General features: G+C 61.7%; 1 protein-coding gene across 1 annotated transcript in view; it reads right to left on the reverse strand.

Moving 5' to 3' along the window:
• LOC137340229 (hexokinase HKDC1-like) overlaps nt 1-21,622 on the reverse strand; it is a 220,220-nt gene extending 198,598 nt beyond the window's left edge. The window contains exons 1-2 of the mRNA XM_068002645.1: nt 21,543-21,622; nt 5,638-5,733 (exon numbers count right to left, since the gene is read on the reverse strand). Coding sequence (XP_067858746.1) covers nt 5,638-5,667 — 30 coding nt within the window. The 5' untranslated portion in view covers nt 5,668-5,733; nt 21,543-21,622. The remainder of the gene's footprint in view (nt 1-5,637; nt 5,734-21,542) is intronic.
• Between the last annotated feature and the right edge of the window lie 2,707 nt (nt 21,623-24,329).

Genomic DNA, 24,329 nt, shown 5'->3' on the forward strand with positions numbered 1-24,329 from the left:
TGTGGACAGAGAGTGAGGACGGTGAGTGTGGACAGAGAGTGTGGACAGAGAGTGAGGACAGAGAGTGAGGACAGAGAGTGTGGACAGAGAGTGAGGACGGTGAGTGTGGACAGAGAGTGTGGACAGAGAGTGAGGACAGAGAGTGAGGACAGAGAGTGAGGACAGAGAGTGAGGACGGTGAGTGTGGACAGAGAGTGTGGACGGTGAGTGTGGACGGTGAGTGTGGACAGAGAGTGAGGACAGTGAGTGTGGACAGAGAATGTGGACAGTGAGTGAGGACAGAGAATGTGGACAGTGAGTGAGGACAGAGAGTGTGGACAGTGAGTGAGGACAGTGAGTGAGGACAGTGAGTGAGGACAGTGAGTGTGGACAGAGAGTGAGGACAGAGAGTGAGGACGGTGAGTGTGGACAGAGAGTGAGGACAGAGAGTGAGGACAGAGAGTGTGGACAGAGAGTGTGGACGGTGAGTGTGGACAGTGAGTGTGGACAGAGAGTGAGGATAGAGAGTGTGGACAGAGAGTGTGGACAGAGAGTGAGGACAGAGAGTGAGGACAGAGAGTGAGGACAGAGAGTGAGGACGGTGAGTGTGGACAGAGACTGTGGACAGAGAGTGAGGACGGTGAGTGTGGACAGTGAGTGAGGACATTGAGTGAGGACAGTGAGTGAGGACAGTGAGTGAGGACAGTGAGTGAGGACAGAGAGTGAGGACAGAGAGTGAGGACAGAGAGTGAGGACGGTGAGTGTGGACAGAGAGTGAGGACGGTGAGTGTGGACAGAGAGTGTGGAGAGAGAGTGAGGACAGTGAGTGTGGACAGAGAGTGTGGACGGTGAGTGTGGACAGAGAGTGAGGACAGAGAGTGAGGACGGTGAGTGTGGACAGAGAGTGTGGACAGAGAGTGTGGACGGTGAGTGTGGACAGTGAGTGTGGACAGAGAGTGTGGACGGTGAGTGTGGACAGAGAGTGTGGACGGTGAGTGTGGACAGAGAGTGTGGACAGAGAGTGTGGACAGAGAGTGTGGACGGTGAGTGTGGACAGAGAGTGTGGACGGTGAGTGTGGACAGTGAGTGTGGACAGAGAGTGAGGACGGTGAGTGTGGACAGAGAGTGAGGACGGTGAGTGTGGACAGAGAGTGTGGACAGAGAGTGAGGACAGAGAGTGAGGACAGAGAGTGAGGACAGTGAGTGTGGACAGAGAGTGAGGACAGTGAGTGTGGACAGAGAGTGAGGACAGAGAGTGAGGACAGTGAGTGTGGACAGAGAGTGAGGACAGTGAGTGTGGACAGAGAGTGAGGACAGTGAGTGTGGACAGTGAGTGAGGACAGTGAGTGAGGACAGAGAGTGAGGACAGAGAGTGAGGACAGAGAGTGAGGACAGTGAGTGTGGACAGAGAGTGAGGACAGTGAGTGTGGACAGTGAGTGAGGACAGAGAGTGAGGACAGAGAGTGAGGACAGAGAGTGAGGACAGTGAGTGTGTACAGAGAGTGTGGACGGTGAGTGTGGACAGAGAGTGTGGACGGTGAGTGTGGACGGTGAGTGTGGACGGTGAGTGTGGACGGTGAGTGTGGACAGAGAGTGTGGACAGTGAGTGAGGACAGTGAGTGTGGACAGAGAGTGTGGACAGTGAGTGTGGACGGTGAGTGAGGACGGTGAGTGTGAACAGAGAGTGAGGACGGTGAGTGTGGACAGAGAGTGAGGACGGTGAGTGTGGACAGAGAGTGAGGACGGTGAGTGTGGACAGAGAGTGTGGACAGAGAGTGAGGCCAGAGAGTGTGGACAGAGAGTGTGGACAGAGAGTGTGGACGGTGAGTGTGGACAGTGAGTGTGGACAGAGAGTGTGGACGGTGAGTGTGGACAGAGAGTGTGGACAGTGAGTGTGGACAGAGAGTGTGGACAGAGAGTGTGGACAGAGAGTGTGGACGGTGAGTGTGGACAGAGAGTGTGGACGGTGAGTGTGGACAGTGAGTGTGGACAGAGAGTGAGGACGGTGAGTGTGGACAGAGAGTGAGGACGGTGAGTGTGGACAGAGAGTGTGGACAGAGAGTGAGGACAGTGAGTGAGGACAGAGAGTGAGGACAGAGAGTGAGGACAGAGAGTGAGGACAGAGAGTGAGGACAGTGAGTGTGGACAGAGAGTGAGGACAGTGAGTGTGGACAGTGAGTGAGGACAGAGAGTGAGGACAGAGTGTGAGGACAGAGAGTGAGGACAGAGAGTGTGGACGGTGAGTGTGGACGGTGAGTGTGGACAGAGAGTGAGGACAGAGTGTGTGGACGGTGAGTGTGGGCGGTGAGTGTGGACAGAGAGTGTGGACAGAGAGTGAGGACAGTGAGTGTGGACGGTGAGTGTGGACAGAGAGTGAGGACAGTGAGTGTGGACAGAGAATGTGGACAGAGAGTGTGGACGGTGAGTGTGGACAGAGAGTGTGGACGGTGAGTGTGGACAGAGAGTGTGGACGGTGAGTGTGGACGATGAGTGTGGACGGTGAGTGTGGACAGAGAGTGAGGACAGTGAGTGTGGACAGAGAGTGTGGACAGTGAGTGAGGACAGAGAGTGTGGACAGTGAGTGAGGACAGTGAGTGAGGACAGTGAGTGTGGACAGAGAGTGTGGACAGAGAGTGAGGACAGAGAGTGAGGACGGTGAGTGTGGACAGAGAGTGTGGACAGTGAGTGAGGACAGAGAGTGAGGACAGAGAGTGTGGACAGAGAGTGTGGACGGTGAGTGTGGACAGTGAATGTGGACAGTGAATGTGGACAGAGAGTGTGGACAGAGAGTGTGGACAGAGAGTGAGGACGGTGAGTGTGGACAGAGAGTGTGGACAGAGAGTGAGGACAGAGAGTGAGGACAGAGAGTGTGGACAGAGAGTGAGGACGGTGAGTGTGGACAGAGAGTGTGGACAGAGAGTGAGGACAGAGAGTGAGGACAGAGAGTGAGGACAGAGAGTGAGGACGGTGAGTGTGGACAGAGAGTGTGGACGGTGAGTGTGGACGGTGAGTGTGGACAGAGAGTGAGGACAGTGAGTGTGGACAGAGAATGTGGACAGTGAGTGAGGACAGAGAATGTGGACAGTGAGTGAGGACAGAGAGTGTGGACAGTGAGTGAGGACAGTGAGTGAGGACAGTGAGTGAGGACAGTGAGTGTGGACAGAGAGTGAGGACAGAGAGTGAGGACGGTGAGTGTGGACAGAGAGTGAGGACAGAGAGTGAGGACAGAGAGTGTGGACAGAGAGTGTGGACGGTGAGTGTGGACAGTGAGTGTGGACAGAGAGTGAGGATAGAGAGTGTGGACAGAGAGTGTGGACAGAGAGTGAGGACAGAGAGTGAGGACAGAGAGTGAGGACAGAGAGTGAGGACGGTGAGTGTGGACAGAGACTGTGGACAGAGAGTGAGGACGGTGAGTGTGGACAGAGAGTGTGGACAGAGAGTGAGGACAGAGAGTGAGGACAGAGAGTGTGGACAGAGAGTGAGGACGGTGAGTGTGGACAGAGAGTGTGGACAGAGAGTGAGGACAGAGAGTGAGGACAGAGAGTGAGGACAGAGAGTGAGGACGGTGAGTGTGGACAGAGAGTGAGGACGGTGAGTGTGGACAGAGAGTGTGGACAGAGTGTGAGGACAGTGAGTGTGGACAGAGAGTGTGGACGGTGAGGGTGGACAGAGAGTGAGGACAGAGAGTGAGGACGGTGAGTGTGGACAGTGAGTGTGGACAGAGAGTGTGGACGGTGAGTGTGGACAGAGAGTGTGGACGGTGAGTGTGGACAGAGAGTGTGGACAGAGAGTGTGGACGGTGAGTGTGGACAGAGAGTGTGGACGGTGAGTGTGGACAGTGAGTGTGGACAGAGAGTGAGGACGGTGAGTGTGGACAGAGAGTGAGGACGGTGAGTGTGGACAGAGAGTGTGGACAGAGAGTGAGGACAGAGAGTGAGGACAGAGAGTGAGGACAGTGAGTGAGGACAGTGAGTGTGGACAGAGAGTGAGGACAGAGAGTGAGGACAGTGAGTGTGGACAGAGAGTGAGGACAGTGAGTGTGGACAGAGAGTGAGGACAGTGAGTGTGGACAGTGAGTGAGGACAGTGAGTGAGGACAGAGAGTGAGGACAGAGAGTGAGGACAGAGAGTGAGGACAGTGAGTGTGCACAGAGAGTGAGGACAGTGAGTGTGGACAGTGAGTGAGGACAGAGAGTGAGGACAGAGAGTGAGGACAGAGAGTGAGGACAGAGAGTGTGGACGGTGAGTGTGGACAGAGAGTGAGGACAGAGAGTGTGGACGGTGAGTGTGGACGGTGAGTGTGGACAGAGAGTGAGGACAGTGAGTGTGGACAGAGAGTGTGGACGGTGAGTGTGGACGGTGAGTGTGGACAGAGAGTGAGGACAGAGAGTGAGGACAGAGAGTGAGGACAGAGAGTGTGGACGGTGAGTGTGGACAGAGAGTGAGGACAGAGAGTGTGGACGGTGAGTGAGGACAGTGAGTGTGGACAGAGAGTGTGGACGGTGAGTGTGGACAGAGAGTGTGGACGGTGAATGTGGACGGTGAGTGTGGACGGTGAGTGTGGACAGAGAGTGTGGACAGTGAGTGAGGACAGTGAGTGTGGACAGTGAGTGAGGACAGTGAGTGTGGACAGAGAGTGTGGACAGTGAGTGAGGACAGTGAGTGTGGACAGAGAGTGTGGACAGTGAGTGTGGACGGTGAGTGTGGACGGTGAGTGTGGACAGTGAGTGTGGACGGTGAGTGTGGACGGTGAGTGTGGACAGTGAGTGTGGACAGTGAGTGTGGACGGTGAGTGTGGACGGTGAGTGTGGACAGTGAGTGTGGACAGAGAGTGTGGACAGTGAGTGTGGACGGTGAGTGTGGACGGTGAGTGTGGACAGTGAGTGTGGACGGTGAGTGTGGACGGTGAGTGTGGACAGTGAGTGTGGACAGAGAGTGTGGACAGTGAGTGAGGACAGAGAGTGAGGACAGAGAGTGAGGACAGAGAGTGAGGACAGTGAGTGAGGACAGAGAGTGTGGACGGTGAGTGTGGACAGAGAGTGAGGACAGAGAGTGTGGACGGTGAGTGTGGACGGTGAGTGTGAACAGAGAGTGAGGACAGAGAGTGTGGACGGTGAGTGTGGACGGTGAGTGTGGACGGTGAGTGTGGACGGTGAGTGTGAACAGAGAGTGAGGACAGAGAGTGTGGACGGTGAGTGTGGACAGAGAGTGTGGACAGTGAGTGTGGACGGTGAGTGTGGACGGTGAGTGTGGACGGTGAGTTTGAACAGAGAGTGAGGACAGAGAGTGTGGACGGTGAGTGTGGACGGTGAGTGTGGATGGTGAGTGTGGACGGTGAGTGTGGACGGTGAGTGTGGACAGTGAGTGAGGACACTGAGTGTGGACGGTGAGTGTGGACGGTGAGTGTGGACGGTGAGTGTGGACGGTGAGTGTGGATTGGCCGTTCCCACACTTCCCCCTCAGTGACTAAGTTTGGTTGGTCCCTGTGGAGAGATGATAATCTCTCGAGGACGTCAGAACTCCCTCAAGAACTGCAGCTTGATGACAGGAAATATCTCCCAAAATCTGCTCCGCCCCCTCTCTCAATCCGAGTGGCACTGATTTATCAGCAGATCGATTAGGAAACGATAAAGCAGAGTTAATGCTGAGTTCAATTCACCCCTCGTCTTTCAATCGCTTTCCGTAACATGGTGACCACATCAGATCCCTGCACTCCTTTCACCTTGAATTCTTTACTCCAGGAAATGAGGAAACCCTACAACAGAGAACCAATGGATTGTCAGTCACGATAACATGGATCGAAAAATCTCCCTCACCCTCTCATTCTATTTCGGAATGGGGACCAGTCTCCTCGGCCCTTACCCACTTTCCTTTTACTATCGTGACAGTCAGAACACCTTTGATTGCTCTGTGATATTTGCGATCGCTTTATCTGCAGCTCCCAGGAGGGAGAGCAGCTCTGGATATCCATGGCGTGCTGGATCACACTCACCCCTACACTTCCGTACCTTGACAATTTGTTGCCGTGAATTTGCTTTCCTCATTGGGAAGGATGCCCAAAGTGGAGGATATTTAGTCACCACTCTCAGTCCTGAGCATTTCCAGGTTAGACAGTGCATTTAAAGGGTCAGACGTGCTCCCGGGCTGGGCTGACATTACTTTCACTGACCTCAGCCAAACCTCAGCAGTGATATGTCTCAATTTTCACACCAGCCAACTCAGGAACTGGATGGCACAGAGGGTGACATCATGCACCTCATGGACCTGGGTACAAGTCCAGGCCAGACCATGGGGAGGCTCTGTGCTGAGTGGAAGGGTCCAACGCGACATGAGTTTGGGCAGCTGATGGAGATAATCCTGCAGCACAAAACTCGCCCAAATTTGGCACTAATGATAAATATCACTCCAATAAAGCTGCAAGATTTTCAAAATTCACAGATCCCCCAAAACTCGGAGAAAAACCCTAAAGAAAAGGACTTTGGACTCTTTTCTAACCATTTCAGGGTGACTCTCACACGCGCCACACCAGGAAGCATCAACCAGGGAAAAGTACTTTTCGAGGAATGCAAGTCCTTTAAGGGACTCGCTTCCTCGTAGGGGTGACTGTAAGACTTCTGGGATTTCACCTTTTCCCTGAGTATGGAAAAACTTTGGCCATTGACTGAAATCCTAAGATGGAAGGATAGGTGAGAGGTCACCAGACGAATCTACAACCCACACATGGAATGTGGGAGAATTACTGCTTCAGACATGTCTCTGTTTTAATGCAAAACCGACAGCAAGTGGTGAACACTCAGCACTAATTCAAAAGGCAGTCGGCCATTGAAAGAGGCAACTGCTCCAGACTTGGTGGGGCCATGTCTTTGTTTTAAAGCAAAACCCATCAACACTTAGGACGTTGGATACAAAAGGAAGCCTTGTGTGACAAGCTCTAAAAATCGGAATTAACAATGACCCACCGGGAGAAGCAATTGTAACATGATGAGGGACCATCAAAGATTCTTAAGGACTTTGTAAGAACTGTTTAAAAAAAACACTTCATGTCTGTTTAAAGTGTCGTAGACCATTGTAAGAGAGGGTTATTAGAAGTGGGAAACTCAAAAACCTCTCTCTCTCTCTCTCTCTCTCTGGCTCTTGTTGACGCTTGTGTTCTGCTTGTCTTGTTCTGCCTGTCTCTGGAAGGAAGGGCAGCTTCCAGAAACAACAAGGAAAGCAGTTCGGCAGGGAAGGTCAGCAGCTCTAGAAGCAGGCTGACACACACAAGAAGAAACCAGAGCAACAGCCCCAGTGACCATCAGACACCTCGCGGCAACAAGGGCCTTACGAAACAACCAACCGAATATTACCACCAACCAATCGGGTAATATTGGGCCACCGCGACCACAGAAAACCAACTCGGGAGAAAACCGAAGATCCGCAAAGTTTCCACTCTACAATCTATTTCTGACTTACCTCTGGGTGAATTACTGTCAAGGTTTCGTTTGGTGAGCATTATCTCTGGCCCTTTAGAGTCCAACTTAGCTAGTACAGTGGGATTGGGAGGGGTGAGGTATCTTTCGACTGTAATTTCTCTCGTGTGTACCGAAGTGTTCCCCATTTTATTAGAGTGTTAAGATTGTTGTGTTGTATTTTCTCTCTTGAATAAAGGTCAAAGTTTCTTGCACCAAAACCAGTTGTCTGCTGCACTTTGTCACAACCCCCAAATAAGTCCAAGGTCTAGAACCCAGGGAGTGGGAGCGATTCGGACCACTCAGAAGTCAGAGGTGAAGCTGACACACACCACCACCTCCTACAAAGCCTAAGGGTGTTTGGTATCGAAAGGCAAACTATCACATTGACAAAGTCAAGAGCGATCTTGTGGGTTTGAAATACATTGTCCTCGATATTATCAGGAGGGTGGTAACGGGCGATGAAACCGGCCAGGCCAGGGACCTGGAGGACCTGCCTCACTGACTCCCACCCGACACCCGGCCAGATTGACTGCTTGGCGGGTGGGCAGGAGTAGGAATTTAATGGCAGGAGGCCGTGAGGACAGTCCCCGGCAGTCAGTGGAAGGAGGACTTTGCGGGAGATCGGGGGCGGGGGTGAGACCGGGAATGGAGAGGCCCACGGTCTCCTTGAGGAGCCTGGGATAGCAATTCTAAAAGGAGCAGATCTTTAATCTTTACCTTGGCCAGTTGTTGCCTCCTGCCTTGGACCTGTTGCTGAGCGGCCAACAGCGTGGGACCCCCCAACGTTCAGTTAATTCCACCATTTCAATGTTAACTAGGCCCCCACCTGCCTTTTGCAGCAGCCCCGCCGGTGGCCTGATTTGGGGCAGTAAAAGTTGAAATGGCCGGGAAGGAGGTGGGGGATAGAATTTTAAAATTTTAACCCTCCCATGCACCATTACAGCTGGGTGGGGAGTGTTAAAATCGAGCCAATTGTTGGAGGCAGGAAGGAGCTTTACTCCGTATCTCATCCATACTGACCCTGGGTTCCTGGATCGAGTTCCCAGCATTCATCCCTTTTACAAGGACATTTTTTTTTAAGAAGTCTGGGCTGGCACTAACTCCAGGTCTGTCTGGGCTGGCACTAACTCCAGGTCTGTCTGGGCTGGCACTAATTCCAGGTCTGTCTGGGCTGGCACTAATTCCAGGTCTGTCTGGGCTGGCACTAACTCCAGGTCTGTCTGGGCTGGCACTAATTCCAGGTCTGTCTGGGCTGGCACTAACTCCAGGTCTGTCTGGGCTGGCACTAACTCCAGGTCTGTCTGGGCTGGCACTAACTCCAGGTCTGCCTGGGCTGGCACTAACTCCAGGTCTGTCTGGGCTGGCACTAACTCCAGGGCCGTCCAGGCTGGCACTAATTCCAGGTCTGTCTGGGCTGGCACTAACTCCAGGTCTGTCTGGGCTGGCACTAACTCCAGGTCTGTCTGGGCTGGCACTAACTCCAGGGCCGTCCAGGCTGGCACTAATTCCAGGTCTGTCTGGGCTGGCACTAACTCCAGGTCTGTCTGGTCTGGCACTAACTCCAGGGCGGTCTGGGCTGGCACTAACTCCAGGGCCATCTGGGCTGGCACTAACTCCAGGGCCGTCTGGGCTGGCACTAACTCCAGGTCTGTCTGGTCTGGCACTAACTCCAGGGCCGTCTGGGCTGGCACTAACTCCAGGTCTGTCTGGGCTGGCACTAACTCCAGGTCTGTCTGGTCTGGCACTAACTCCAGGGCCGTCTGGGCTGGCACTAACTCCAGGTCTGTCTGGGCTGGCACTAACTCCAGGGCCGTCTGGGCTGGCACTAACTCCAGGGCCGTCTGGGCTGGCACTAACTCCAGGTCTGTCTGGGCTGGCACTAACTCCAGGTCTGTCTGGTCTGGCACTAACTCCAGGTCTGTCTGGTCTGGCACTAACTCCAGGGCCGTCTGGGCTGGCACTAACTCCAGGGCAGTCCGGGATGGCACTAATTCCAGGTCTGTCTGGGCTGGCACTAACTCCAGGTCTGTCTGGTCTGGCACTAACTCCAGGTCTGTCTGGTCTGGCACTAACTCCAGGGCCGTCTGGGCTGGCACTAACTCCAGGGCCGTCCGGGCTGGCACTAATTCCAGGTCTGTCTGGGCTGGCACTAACTCCAGGTCTGTCTGGGCTGGCACTAACTCCAGAGCCGTCCGGGCTGGCACTAACTCCAGGTCTGTCTGGACTGGCACTAACTCCAGGTCACAGACATGAGGCCTGCTCCATTGCAGAGTGACAGGCTGATGGACCGTTACCTCCAGTCCTTTCCCCACCTTGCCCTGCCCTGAAGGGTGACTAACAATGGCATGTGGTTTGAGGCCGCAGGTCGCTCTCCAGTAACTCACTCAAGTTCAGTGCCCAAACTTACAGTTGGTGTTAACCTGATTTGCCTGTTATAAGGGGCTGGACAGTAAAACCATAATAGGTTGGTCAGATATAATACCAGGTACAGTCACCACCTCTTAGGAAATCTCCTCTCTACTCTGTACATATGTCTCACTGTCTGAGGTCTTTCCCACTTGGATTTCCTCACAGTTTCCCCGGTCGGGACGTTTCCCCCGGTCGGGATGTTTCCCCCGGTCGGGACGTTGCCCCCGGTCGGGACGTTTCCCCCGAGTTTCCCCCGGTCGGGACGTTTCCCCCGGTCAGGACGTTTTCCCCGGTCGGGACTTTTTCCCCCGGTCGGGACGTTTTCCCCGGTCGGGACGTTGCCCCCGGTTGGGACGTTTCCCCCGGTTGGGACGTTTCCCCCGAGTTTCCCCCGGTCGGGACATTTCCCCCGGGTTTCCCCCGGTCGGGACGTTTCCCCCGGTCGGGACGTTTCCCCCGGGTTTCCCCCGGTCGGGACGTTTCCCCCGGGTTTCCCCCGGTTGGGACGTTTCCCCTGAGTTTCCCCCGGTCGGGACGTTTCCCCCGGTCGGGACGTTTCCCCCGGTTGGGACGCTTCCCCCGGTCGGGACGTTTTCCCCGGACGGGACTTTTGCCCCCGGTCGGGACGTTTCCCCCGGTCGGGACGTTTCCCCCGGTTGGGACGTTTCCCCCGAGTTTCCCCCCGGTCGGGACGTTGCCCCCGGTCGGGACGTTTCCCCCGAGTTTCCCCCGGTCGGGACGTTTTCCCCGGTCGGGACGTTTCCCCCGGTCGGGACGTTTCCCCCGAGTTTCCCCCGGTCGGGACGTTTTCCCCGGTCGGGACGTTTCCCCCGGTCGGGACTTTTTCACCGGGTCGGGACGTTTCCCCCGAGTTTCCCCCGGTCGGGACGTTTCCCCCGGTCGGGACGTTTCCCCTGAGTTTCCCCCGGTCGGGACGTTTCCCCCGGTTGGGACGTTTCCCCCGAGTTTCCCCCGGTCGGGACGTTGCCCCCGGTCGGGACGTTTCCCCCGAGTTTCCCCCGGTCGGGACGTTTCCCCCGGTCGGGACGTTGCCCCCGGTCGGGACGTTTCCCCCGGTCGGGACATTTCCCCCGAGTTTCCCCCGGTCGGGACGTTGCCCCCGGTCGGGACGTTTCCCCCGGTCGGGACGTTTCCCCCGAGTTTCCCCCGGTCGGGACGTTTCCCCCGAGTTTCCCCCGGTCGGGACGTTGCCCCCGGTCGGGACGTTTCCCCCGAGTTTCCCCCGGTCGGGACGTTTTCCCCGGTCGGGACGTTTCCCCCGGTCGGGACGTTTCCCCCGAGTTTCCCCCGGTCGGGACGTTTTCCCCGGTCGGGACGTTTCCCCCGGTCGGGACTTTTTCACCGGGTCGGGACGTTTCCCCCGGTCGGGACATTTCCCCCGGGTTTCCCCCGGTCGGGACGTTTCCCCCGGTCAGGACGTTTCCCCCGGGTTTCCCCCGGTCGGGACGTTTCCCCCGGGTTTCCCCCGGTTGGGACGTTTCCCCTGAGTTTCCCCCGGTCGGGACGTTTCCCCCGGTCGGGACGTTTCCCCCGGTTGGGACGTTTCCCCCGGTCGGGACGTTTTCCCCGGACGGGACTTTTGCCCCCGGTCGGGACGTTTCCCCCGGTCGGGACGTTTCCCCCGGTCGGGACGTTTCCCCCGGTTGGGACGTTTCCCCCGAGTTTCCCCCGGTCGGGACGTTGCCCCCGGTCGGGACGTTTCCCCCGAGTTTCCCCCGGTCGGGACGTTTTCCCCGGTCGGGACGTTTCCCCCGGTCGGGACGTTTCCCCCGAGTTTCCCCCGGTCGGGACGTTTTCCCCGGTCGGGACGTTTCCCCCGGTCGGGACTTTTTCACCGGGTCGGGACGTTTCCCCCGAGTTTACCCCGGTCGGGACGTTTCCCCCGGTCGGGACGTTTCCCCTGAGTTTCCCCCGGTCGGGACGTTTCCCCCGGTTGGGACGTTTCCCCCGAGTTTCCCCCGGTTGGGACGTTGCCCCCGGTCGGGACATTTCCCCCGGGTTTCCCCCGGTCGGGACGTTTCCCCCGGTCGGGACGTTTCCCCCGGGTTTCCCCCGGGTTTCCCCCGGTTGGGACGTTTCCCCTGAGTTTCCCCCGGTCGGGACGTTTCCCCCGGTCGGGACGTTTCCCCCGGTTGGGACGTTTCCCCCGGTCGGGACGTTTTCCCCGGACGGGACTTTTGCCCCCGGTCGGGACGTTTCCCCCGGTCGGGACGTTTCCCCCGGTCGGGACGTTTCCCCCGGTTGGGACGTTTCCCCCGAGTTTCCCCCGGTCGGGACGTTGCCCCCGGTCGGGACGTTTCCCCCGAGTTTCCCCCGGTCGGGACGTTTTCCCCGGTCGGGACGTTTCCCCCGGTCGGGACGTTTCCCCCGAGTTTCCCCCGGTCGGGACGTTTTCCCCGGTCGGGACGTTTCCCCCGGTCGGGACTTTTTCACCGGGTCGGGACGTTTCCCCCGAGTTTCCCCCGGTCGGGACGTTTCCCCCGGTCGGGACGTTTCCCCTGAGTTTCCCCCGGTCGGGACGTTTCCCCCGGTTGGGACGTTTCCCCCGAGTTTCCCCCGGTCGGGACGTTGCCCCCGGTCGGGACGTTTCCCCCGAGTTTCCCCCGGTCGGGACGTTTCCCCCGGTCGGGACGTTGCCCCCGGTCGGGACGTTTCCCCCGGTCGGGACGTTTCCCCCGAGTTTCCCCCGGTCGGGACGTTGCCCCCGGTCGGGACGTTTCCCCCGGTTGGGACGTTTCCCCCGAGTTTCCCCCGGTCGGGACGTTTCCCCCGAGTTTCCCCCGGTCGGGACGTTGCCCCGGGTCGGGACGTTTCCCCCGGGTTTCCCCCGGTTGGGACGTTTCCCCCGGGTTTCCCCCGGTCGGGACGTTTCCCCCGAGTTTCCCCCGGTCGGGACGTTGCCCCCGGTCGGGACGTTTCCCCCGATTTTCCCCCGGTCGGGACGTTTCCCCCGGTCGGGACGTTTTCCCCGGACGGGACTTTTTCCCCCGGTCGGGACGTTTCCCCCGGTCGGGACGTTTCCCCGGTTGGGACGTTTCCCCCGAGTTTCCCCCGGTCGGGACGTTGCCCCCGGTCGGGACGTTTCCCCCGAGTTTCCCCCGGTCGGGACGTTTTCCCCGGTCGGGACGTTTTCCCCGGTCGGGACGTTTCCCCCGGTCGGGACGTTTCCCCCGGTCGGGACGTTTTCCCCGGACGGGACTTTTTCCCCCAGTCGGGACGTTTCCCCCGGTCGGGACGTTTCCCCGGTTGGGACGTTTCCCCCGAGTTTCCCCCGGTCGGGACGTTGCCCCCGGTCGGGACGTTTCCCCCGAGTTTCCCCCGGTCGGGACGTTTTCCCCGGTCGGGACGTTTTCCCCGGTCGGGACGTTTCCCCCGGTCGGGACTTTTTCACCGGGTCGGGACGTTTCCCCCGAGTTACCCCCGGTCGGGACGTTTCCCCCCGTCGGGACGTTTCCCCTGAGTTTCCCCCGGTCGGGACGTTTCCCCCGGTTGGGACGTTTCCCCCGGTCGGGACGTTTCCCCCGAGTTTCCCCCGGTCGGGACGATTCCCCCGGTCGGGACGTTGCCCCCGGTCGGGACGTTTCCCCCGGTCGGGACGTTTCCCCCGAGTTTCCCCCGGTCGGGACGTTTCCCCCGGTTGGGACGTTTCCCCCGAGTTTCCCCCGGTCGGGATGTTTCCCCCGAGTTTCCCCCGGTCGGGACGTTTTCCCCGGTCGGGACGTTTTCCCCGGTCGGGACGTTTTCCCCGGTCGGGACGTTGCCCCCGGTCGGGACTTTTTCCCCCGGTCGGGACGTTTTCCCCGGTCGGGACGTATCCCCCGGTCGGGACGTTTCCCCCGAGTTTCCCCCGGTCGGGACGTTTTCCCCGGTCGGGACGTTTCCCCCGGTTTGGACGTTTCCCCCGAATTTCCCCCGGTCGGGACGTTGCCCCCGGTCGGGACGTTTCCCCCGAGTTTCCCCCGGTCGGGACGTTGCCCCCGGTCGGGACGTTTCCCCCGGGTTTCCCCCGGTCGGGACGTTTCCCCCGGGTTTCCCCCGGTCGGGACGTTGCCCCCGGTCGGGACGTTGCCCCCGGTCGGGACTTTTTCCCCCGGTCGGGACGTTTCCCCCGGTCGGGACGTTTCCCCCGAGTTTCCCCCGGTCGGGACGTTGCCCCCGGTCGGGACGTTGCCCCCGGTCGGGACTTTTTCCCCCGGTCGGGACGTTTTCCCCGGTCGGGACGTTTCCCCCGAGTTTCCCCCGGTCGGGACGTTGCCCCCGGTCGGGACGTTTCCCCCGAGTTTCCCCCGGTCGGGACGTTGCCCCGGGTCGGGACGTTTCCCCCGGGTTTCCCCCGGTCGGGACGTTTCCCCCGGGTTTCCCCCGGTTGGGACGTTGCCCCCGGTCGGGACGTTGCCCCCGGTCGGGACTTTTTCCCCCGGTCGGGACGTTTCCCCCGGTCGGGACGTTTCCCCCGAGTTTCCCCCGGTCGGGACGTTGCCCCCGGTCGGGACGTTGCCCCCGGTCGGGACTTTTTCCCCCGGTCGGGACGTTTCCCCCGGTCGGGACGTTTCCCCCGAGTTTCCCCCGGTCGGGACGTTGCCCCCGGTCGGGACGTTTCCCCCGGTCGGGACTTTGCCCCCGAGTTTCCCCCGGTCGGAACGTTGCCCCCGGTCGGGACGTTTCCCCCGAGTTTCCCCCGGTCGGGACGTTGCCCCCGGTCGGGACGTTGCCCCCGGTCGGGACTTTTTCCCCCGGTCGGGACGTTTCCCCCGGTCGGGACGTTTCCCCCGAGTTTCCCCCGGTCGGGACGTTGCCCCCGGTCGGGACGTTTCCCCCGGTCGGGACTTTGCCCCCGAGTTTCCCCCGGTCGGGACGTTGCCCCGGGTCGGGACGTTTCCCCCGGGTTTCCCCCGGTCGGGACGTTTCCCCCGGGTTTCCCCCGGTTGGGACGTTGCCCCCGGTCGGGACGTTGCCCCCGGTCGGGACTTTTTCCCCCGGTCGGGACGTTCCCCCCGGTCGGGACGTTTCCCCCGAGTTTCCCCCGGTCGGGACGTTGCCCCCGGTCGGGACGTTGCCCCCGGTCGGGACTTTTTCCCCCGGTCGGGACGTTTCCCCCGGTCGGGACGTTTCCCCCGAGTTTCCCCCGGTCGGGACGTTGCCCCCGGTCGGGACGTTTCCCCCGGTCGGGACTTTGCCCCGGGTCGGGACGTTTCCCCCGGGTTTCCCCCGGTCGGGACGTTTCCCCCGGGTTTCCCCCGGTCGGGACGTTTCCCCCGAGTTTCCCCCGGTCGGAACGTTGCCCCCGGTCGGGACGTTTCCCCCGATTTTCCCCCGGTCGGGACGTTGCCCCCGGTCGGGACGTTTCCCCCGATTTTCCCCCGGTCGGGACGTTGCCCCCGGTCGGGACGTTTCCCCCGGGTTTCCCCCGGTCGGGACGTTTCCCCCTGTCGGGACGTTTCCCCCGAGTTTCCCCCGGTCGGGACGTTGCCCCCGGTCGGGACGTTTCCCCCGGTCGGGACGTTTTCCCCGGTCAGGACTTTTTCCCCCGGTCGGGACGTTTTCCCCGGTAGGGACGTTTCCCCCGGTTGGGACGTTTCCCCCGAGTTTCCCCCGGTCGGGACGTTGCCCCCGGTCGGGACGTTTCCCCCGAGTTTCCCCCGATCGGGACGTTTTCCCCGGTCGGGACGTTTCCCCCGGTCGGGACGTTTCCACCGAGTTTCCCCCGGTCGGGACGTTTTCCCCGGTCGGGACGTTTCCCCCGGTCAGGACATTTTCCCCGGTCGGGACTTTTTCACCGGGTCGGGACGTTTTCCCCGGTCGGGACGTTTCCCCCGGTTGGGACGTTTCCCCCGGTCGGGACGTTTCCCCTGAGTTTCCCCCGGTCGGGACGTTTTCCCCGGTCGGGACGTTTCCCCCGGTCAGGACGTTTTCCCTGGTCGGGACTTTTTCCCCCGGTCGGGACGTTTCCCCCGGTTGGGACGTTTCCCCCGAGTTTCCCCCGGTCGGGACGTTTTCCCCGGTCGGGACGTTTCCCCCGGTTGGGACGTTTCCCCCGAGTTTCCCCCGGTCGGGATGTTGCCCCCGGTTGGGACGTTTCCCCCGAGTTTCCCCCGGTCGGGACGTTGCCCCCGAGTTTCCCCCGGTCGGGACGTTTCCCCCGGTCGGGACGTTGCCCCCGAGTATCCCCCGGTCGGGACGTTTCCCCCGGTCGGGACGTTGCCCCCGAGTTTCCCCCGGTCGGGACGTTTCCCCTGGTCGGGACGTTGCCCCCGGTCGGGACGTTGCCCCCGGTCGGGACGTTGCCCCCGGTCGGGACGTTTTCCCCGGTCGGGACGTTGCCCCCGGTCGGGACGTTTCCCCCGGTCGGGACGTTGCCCCCGGTCGGGACGTTGCCCCCGGTCGGGACGTTTTCCCCGGTCGGGACGTTTCCCCCGGCCGGGACGTTGCCCCCGGTCGGGACGTTTCCCCCGGTCGGGACGTTGCCCCCGGTCGGGACGTTGCCCCCGGTCGGGACGTTTCCCCCGGCCGGGACGTTGCCCCCGAGTTTCCCACGGTCGGGACGTTGCCCCCGGTCGGGACGTTTCCCCTGGTCGGGACGTTGCCCCCGGTCGGGACGTTTCCCCCGGTCGGGACGTTTCCCCCGAGTTTTCCCCGGTCGGGACGTTTTCCCCCGAGTTTCCCCCGGTCGGGACGTTTTCCCCGGTCGGGACGTTTTCCCCCGGTCGGGACTTTTTCCCCGGGTCGGGACGTTGCCCCCGGTCGGGACGTTGCCCCCGGTCGGGACGTTGCCCCCGGGTCGGGACGTTGCCCCCGGTCGGGACGTTTTCCCCGGTCGGGACGTTGCCCCCGGTCGGGACGTTGCTCCCGGTCGGGACGTTGCCCCCGGTCGGGACGTTGCCCCCGGTCGGGACGTTGCCCCCGGTCGGGACGTTTTCCCCCGGTCGGGACGTTGCCCCCGGTCGGGACGTTTTCCCCCGGTCGGGACGTTGCCCCCGGTCGGGACGTTGCCCCCGGTCGGGACGTTTTCCCCCGGTCGGGACGTTGCCCCGGGTCGGGACGTTGCCCCCGGTCGGGACGTTGCCCCCGGTCGGGACGTTGCCCCCGGTCGGGACGTTGCCCCGGGTCGGGACGTTGCCCCCGGTCGGGACGTTGCCCCCGGTCGGGACGTTGCCCCCGGTCGGGACGTTGCCCCCGGTCGGGACGTTTTCCCCCGGTCGGGACGTTGCCCCCGGTCGGGACGTTGCCCCCGGTCGGGACGTATTCCCCCGGTCGGGACGTTGCCCCCGGTCGGGACGTTGCCCCCGGTCGGGACGTTTTCCTCCGGTCGGGACGTTTTCCCCCGGTCGGGACGTTGCCCCCGGTCGGGACGTTGCCCCCGGTCGGGACGTTTTCCCCCGGTCGGGACGTTTTCCCCCGGTCGGGACGTTGCCCCCGGTCGGGACGTTGCCCCCGGTCGGGACGTATTCCCCCGGTCGGGACGTTGCCCCCGGTCGGGACGTTGCCCCCGGTCGGGACGTTTTCCCCCGGTCGGGACGTTGCCCCCGGTCGGGACGTTGCCCCCGGTCGGGTCGTTTTCCCCCGGTCGGGACGTTGCCCCGGGTCGGGACGTTGCCCCCGGTCGGGACGTTGCCCCCGGTCGGGACGTTTTCCTCCGGTCGGGACGTTTTCCCCCGGTCGGGAGGTTGCCCCCGGTCGGGACGTTTTCGCCCGGTCGGGACGTTGCCCCCAGTCGGGACGTTGCCCCCGGTCGGGACGTTGCCCCCGGTCGGGACGTTTTCCCCCGGTCGGGACGTTTTCCCCCGGTCGGGACATTGCCCCCGGTCGGGACGTTGCCCCCGGTCGGGACGTTTTCCCCCGGTCGGGACGTTTTCCCCGGTCGGGACGTTGCCCCCGGTCGGGACGTTTTCCCCGGTCGGGACGTTGCCCCCGGTCGGGACGTTGCTCCCGGTCGGGACGTTGCCCCCGGTCGGGACGTTGCCCCCGGTCGGGACGTTTTCCCCCGGTCGGGACGTTGCCCCCGGTCGGGACGTTTTCCCCCGGTCGGGACGTTGCCCCCGGTCGGGACGTTGCCCCCGGTCGGGACGTTTTCCCCCGGTCGGGACGTTGCCCCCGGTCGGGACGTTTTCCCCCGGTCGGGACGTTGCCCCCGGTCGGGACGTTGCCCCCGGTCGGGACGTTTTCCCCCGGTCGGGACGTTGCCCCGGGTCGGGACGTTGCCCCCGGTCGGGACGTTGCCCCCGGTCGGGACGTTGCCCCCGGTCGGGACGTATTCCCCCGGTCGGGACGTTGCCCCCGGTCGGGACGTTGCCCCCGGTCGGGACGTTTTCCTCCGGTCGGGACGTTTTCCTCCGGTCGGGACGTTTTCCCCCGGTCGGGACGTTGCCCCCGGTCGGGACGTTTTCCCCCGGTCGGGACGTTGCCCCCGGTCGGGACGTTGCCCCCGGTCGGGACGTTGCCCCCGGTCGGGACGTTTTCCTCCGGTCGGGACGTTTTCCCCCGGTCGGGACGTTGCCCCCGGTCGGGACGTTTTCCCCCGGTCGGGACATTGCCCCCGGTCGGGACATTGCCCCCGGTCGGGACGTTGCCCCCGGTCGGGACGTTGCCCCCGGTCGGGACGTTTTCCCCCGGTCGGGACGTTTTCCCCGGTCGGGACGTTGCCCCCGGTCGGGACGTTTTCCCCGGTCGGGACGTTGCCCCCGGTCGGGACGTTGCTCCCGGTCGGGACGTTGCCCCCGGTCGGGACGTTTTCCCCCGGTCGGGACGTTGCCCCCGGTCGGGACGTTGCCCCCGGGTCGGGACGTTGCCCCCGGTCGGGACGTTTTCCCCCGGTCGGGACGTTGCTCCCGGTCGGGACGTTGCCCCCGGTCGGGACGTTGCCCCCGGTCGGGACGTTTTCCCCCGGTCGGGACGTTGCCCCCGGTCGGGACGTTGCCCCCGGTCGGGACGTTGCCCCCGGTCGGGACGTTGCCCCCGGTCGGGACGTTTTCCCCCGGTCGGGACGTTTTCCCCCGGTCGGGACGTTGCCCCCGGTCGGGACGTTGCCCCCGGTCGGGACGTTTTCCTCCGGTCGGGACGTTTTCCCCCGGTCGGGACGTTGCCCCCGGTCGGGACGTTGCCCCCGGTCGGGACGTTTTCCCCCGGTCGGGACGTTGCCCCCGGTCGGGACGTTGCCCCCGGTCGGGACGTTTTCCCCCGGTCGGGACGTTTTCCCCCGGTCGGGACGTTGCCCCCGGTCGGGACGTTGCCCCCGGTCGGGACGTTGCCCCCGGTCGGGACGTTGCCCCCGGTCGGGACGTTTTCCCCCGGTCGGGACGTTGCCCCCGGTCGGGACGTTGCCCCCGGTCGGGACGTTTTCCCCCGGTCGGGACGTTGCCCCCGGTCGGGACGTTGCCCCCGGTCGGGACGTTTTCCCCCGGTCGGGACGTTGCCCCCGGTCGGGACGTTGCCCCCGGTCGGGACGTTGCCCCCGGTCGGGACGTTGCCCCCGGTCGGGACGTTGCCCCCGGTCGGGACGTTGCCCCCGGTCGGGACGTTGCTCCCGGTCGGGACGTTGCCCCCGGTCGGGACGTTGCCCCCGGTCGGGACGTTGCCCCCGGTCGGGACGTTGCCCCCGGTCGGGACGTTGCTCCCGGTCGGGACGTTGCCCCCGGTCGGGACGTTTTCCCCCGGTCGGGACGTTGCCCCCGGTCGGGACGTTGCCTACGGTCGGGACGTTTTCCCCCGGTCGGGACGTTTTCCCCGGTCGGGACGTTGCCCCCGGTCGGGACGTTTTCCCCGGTCGGGACGTTGCCCCCGGTCGGGACGTTGCCCCCGGTCGGGACGTTGCCCCCGGTCGGGACGTTGCCCCCGGTCGGGACGTTGCCCCCGGTCGGGACGTTGCTCAGTCACTGAGTTGCTTCTATGTAACAGTCAATGAGAATAAAGGAAGTGTTCAGTGGTTTTAGGTCCAATCAGCTGTTACCAAAACCAAGGGCCGATTTCATAACAGACCCTTTCCCCAAACTCACCTTCTGCCTCCAAGATTTCTCAATGGCAGGTTGTGTAAATCGGTAATTCTGGGGATTAACCAGGATTTATTGAACTATCCCAGATCGACGGCACCTTTGGTAATGACATGGTGAGTGTTTTTGGCCGTTCTGAGCATCAGCCCGTGCTAATCGTGGGCAGTGTAAGTGGGGGGACCGTATGTGCAGCACTGTGGGGACCCTCACCGTGGGGCACCAGGGCCGAGCCTAATCATATCCTTACCCCACACGGAGTCAGTGGAGAGGGGATCAGGAGCAGCGACCCAGGCTGGTTTAGCCCATTCGAGCCCGGGGACTGAGGCCACCTGTCGAACCCCCTTCACCGTCAGTCTGAGACTGACCAGACTGGACGGAGACCCCCATCACCGTCAGTCTGAGACTGACCAGACTGGACGGAGACCCCCATCACCACCAGTCTGAGACTGACCAGACTGGACGGAGACCCCCTTCACCGTCAGTCTGAGACTGACCAGACTGAACAGAGACCCCCATCACCGTCAGTCTGAGACTGACCAGACTGGACGGAGACCCCCATCACCACCAGTCTGAGACTGACCAGACTGGACGGAGACCCCCTTCACCGTCAGTCTGAGACTGACCAGACTGGACGGAGACCCCCATCACCGTCAGTCTGAGACTGACCAGACTGGACGGAGACCCCCATCACCGTCAGTCTGAGACTGACCAGACTGGACGGAGACCCCCTTCACCGTCAGTCTGAGACTGACCAGACTGGACGGAGACCCCCTTCACCGTCAGTCTGAGACTGACCAGACTGAACAGAGACCCTCATCACCGTCAGTCTGAGACTGACCAGACTGGACGGAGACCCCCATCACCACCAGTCTGAGACTGACCAGACTGGACGGAGACCCCCTTCACCGTCAGTCTGAGACTGACCAGACTGAACAGAGACCCCCATCACCGTCAGTCTGAGACTGACCAGACTGGACGGAGACCCCCATCACCACCAGTCTGAGACTGACCAGACTGGACGGAGACCCCCTTCACCGTCAGTCTGAGACTGACCAGACTGGACGGAGACCCCCATCACCGTCAGTCTGAGACTGACCAGACAGAACAGAGACCCCCATCACCGTCAGTCTGAGACTGACCAGACTGGACAGAGACCCCCATCACCGTCAGTCTGAGACTGACCAGACTGGACAGAGACCCCCATCACCGTCAGTCTGAGACTGACCAGACTGGACGGAGACCCCCATCACCGTCAGTCTGAGACTGACCAGACTGAACAGAGACTCCCTTCACCGTCAGTCTGAGACTGACCAGACTGGACGGAGACCCCCATCACCGTCAGTCTGAGACTGACCAGACTGGACGGAGACCCCCTTCACCGTCAGTCTGAGACTGACCAGACTGGACGGAGACCCCCTTCACCGTCAGTCTGAGACTGACCAGACTGAACAGAGACCCTCATCACCGTCAGTCTGAGACTGACCAGACTGGACGGAGACCCCCATCACCACCAGTCTGAGACTGACCAGACTGGACGGAGACCCCCTTCACCGTCAGTCTGAGACTGACCAGAGTGGACAGAGACCAGTAATTAAAGGCTCCCACCCCCTGCTCTGCTCGGCTCAGTTCCATGTCCTATTGGACAGTTCCCTGCTGAGATATCGGGAAACTAAATCTCTCTTCTCACTGCTCGCACTCACCTCATCCAGTTTTGTTTGTCTGCAGGGAAAGGAAAAAGTGAAACCAAGTGGGAGCTTCTTGTCTTTTATTTCCTGCTGCTCCATGAAATCTCCCAGACATTCAGCAACATAGTCAAAAAACTGCAGGGCAGAAGGGAAAGCAGTGAGTGGGAGTGGGGGGAATTAATTGTCTGCGTCCATTGAGAGATCTGAGCAGTGAATGAGTCTTGTTACCTGGGGCCCAGTGCCCTGCTTCAGCTTGTCTGATAAAGGGTAGCACTGGCTCTCAATGTCCACAGTCTGACGCCCATCTTCAGACACTTTGACCCTCAACACACGGAATGTGGAGCCGCCCAGGTCCAGCGCCAGGAAATCGCCCTTTTCTGAGTCAAATTGTAAAGTTCACAGTCAGTCTTAGAATCAGAGAAAGTTAGGGCACAGAAGGAGGCCATTCGGCCCATCGTGTCCGTGCCAGCCGAGAAAGAGTTATCCAGTCTAATCCCACTTTCCAGCACTTGGTCCGTAGCCCTGTGGGTTACAGCACTTCAGGTGCACATCCAGGTACTTTTTAAATGAGATGAGGGTTTCTGCCTCTACCACCCTTTCAGGCAGTGAGTTCCAGACCCCCACCACCCTCTGGGTGACAAAATTTTCCTCAGCTCCCCTCTAATCCTTCTACCAATTATTTTAAATCTATGCCCCCTGGTTATTGACCCCTCTGCTAAGGGAAATAGGTCCTTCCTATCCACTCTGTCTAGGCCCCTCATAATTTTGTACACCTCAATTAAATCTCCCCTCAGCCTCCTCTGTTCCAAGGAAAACAACCCCAGCCTATCCAATCTTTCCTCATAGCTAAAATTCTCCAGTCCTGGCAACATCCTCGTAAATCTCCTCTGTACCTTCTCTCGTGCAATTACATCCTTCCTGTAATGTGGTGAGCAGTCATTCAGGAAACAATCCACCCGGGAAACGAGCAAGAGGCCCTGGATACAGTGAGACTGAAGGAGCAGTGGGACACAGTCCGCTCACACTTTAAACTGTACCCGAGCACTGGCACAGCAAGAGTCCAGGGCAGAGGCTGTGCCCTCTCACCATCCTCTTCATGCACAGACTGTGGGCCATGGAGAGTGTGTCAAGCATCTCCCAATACTCAACCCCATTCTTTATAGCGTAGTTAGTGATAGAGAGACCCCCTCCCCATCACAGAGACCCACACCCCTTCACAGAGACCCCCTCCCCATCACAGAGACCCCCTCCCCATCACAGAGACCCCCCCTCCCCATCACAGAGACCCCCCCTCCCCATCACAGAGACCCCCTCCCCATCACAGAGACCCCCCTCCCCATCACAGAGACCCCCTCCCCATCACAGAGACCCCCACCCCATCACAGAGACCCCCTCCCCATCACAGAGACCCCCTCCCCCATCACAGAGACCCCCATCCCTTCACAGAGACCCCCTCCCCCTTCACAGAGACCCCCACCCCTTCACAGAGACCCCCTCCCCTTCACAGAGACCCCCCTCCCCTCCCCCCATCACAGAGACCACCCACCCCTCCCCTTCACAGAGATCCCCCTCCCCTCCCCCATCACAGAGACCCCCCTCCGCTCCCCCATCACAGAGACCCCCCCTCCCCTCCCCATCACAGAGACCCCCTCCCCTCCCCCATCACAGAGACCCCCCTCCCTCCCCCATCACAGAGACCCCCCTCCCCTTCCCCATCACAGAGACCCCCCTCCCTTCCCCATCACAGAGACCCCCCTCCCTTCCCCATCACAGAGACCCCCCTCCCCTCCCCCATCACAGAGACCCCCCCTCTCCTCCCCATCACAGAGACTCCCCCTCCCCTCCCCCATCACAGAGACCCCCCTCCCTCCCCCATCACAGAGACCCCCCTCCCCTCCCCCATCACAGAGACCCCCCTCCCCTCCCCCATCACAGAGACCCCCCTCCCCTCCCCCATCACAGAGACCCCCCCTCCCCTCCCCCATCACAGAGACCCCCCTCCCCTCCCTCATCACAGAGACCCCCCCTCCCCTCCCCCATCACAGAGACCCCCCCTCCCCTCCCCCATCACAGAGACCACCCCTCCCCTCCCCATCACAGAGACCCCCCCTCCCCTCCCCATCACAGAGACCCCCCCCGCTCCCCTCCCCCATCACAGAGACCCCCCCCTCCCCTCCCCCATCACAGAGACTCCCCTCCTCATCACAGAGACCCCCCCTCCCCTCCCCCATCACAGAGACCCCCCCCGCTCCCCTATCACAGAGACCCCCCCGCTCCCCCTATCACAGAGACCCCCCTCCCCTCCCCCATCACAGAGACCCCCCCCCGCTCCCCCTATCACAGAGACCCCCCCCGCTCCCCTATCACAGAGAGCCCCCCTCCTCTCCCCTATCACAGAGACCCCCCCTCCCCTCCCCCATCACAGAGACCCCCCCTCCCCTCCCCCATCACAGAGACCCCCCCTCCCCTCCCCCATCACAGAGACCCCCCTCCCCTCCCCCATCACAGAGACCCCCCCTCCCCTCCCCCATCACAGAGACCCCTCCCTCCCCTCCCCCATCACAGAGACCCCCCTCCCCTCCCCCATCACAGAGACCCCCCCGCTCCCCTATCACAGAGACCCCCCCCCTCCCCTCCCCCATCACAAAGACCCCCCCCCCCGCTCCCCCATCACAGAGAGCCCCCTCCCCTCCCCCATCACAGAGACCCCCCCTCCCCTCCCCCATCACAGAGACCCCCCCCGCTCCCCTATCACAGAGAGCCCCCCTCCCCTCCCCCCATCACAGAGAGCCCCCCTCCCCT

This window comes from Heptranchias perlo, chromosome 21 (assembly GCF_035084215.1).
Source record: "Heptranchias perlo isolate sHepPer1 chromosome 21, sHepPer1.hap1, whole genome shotgun sequence".
Classification (NCBI taxonomy): Eukaryota; Metazoa; Chordata; class Chondrichthyes; order Hexanchiformes; family Hexanchidae; genus Heptranchias; species Heptranchias perlo.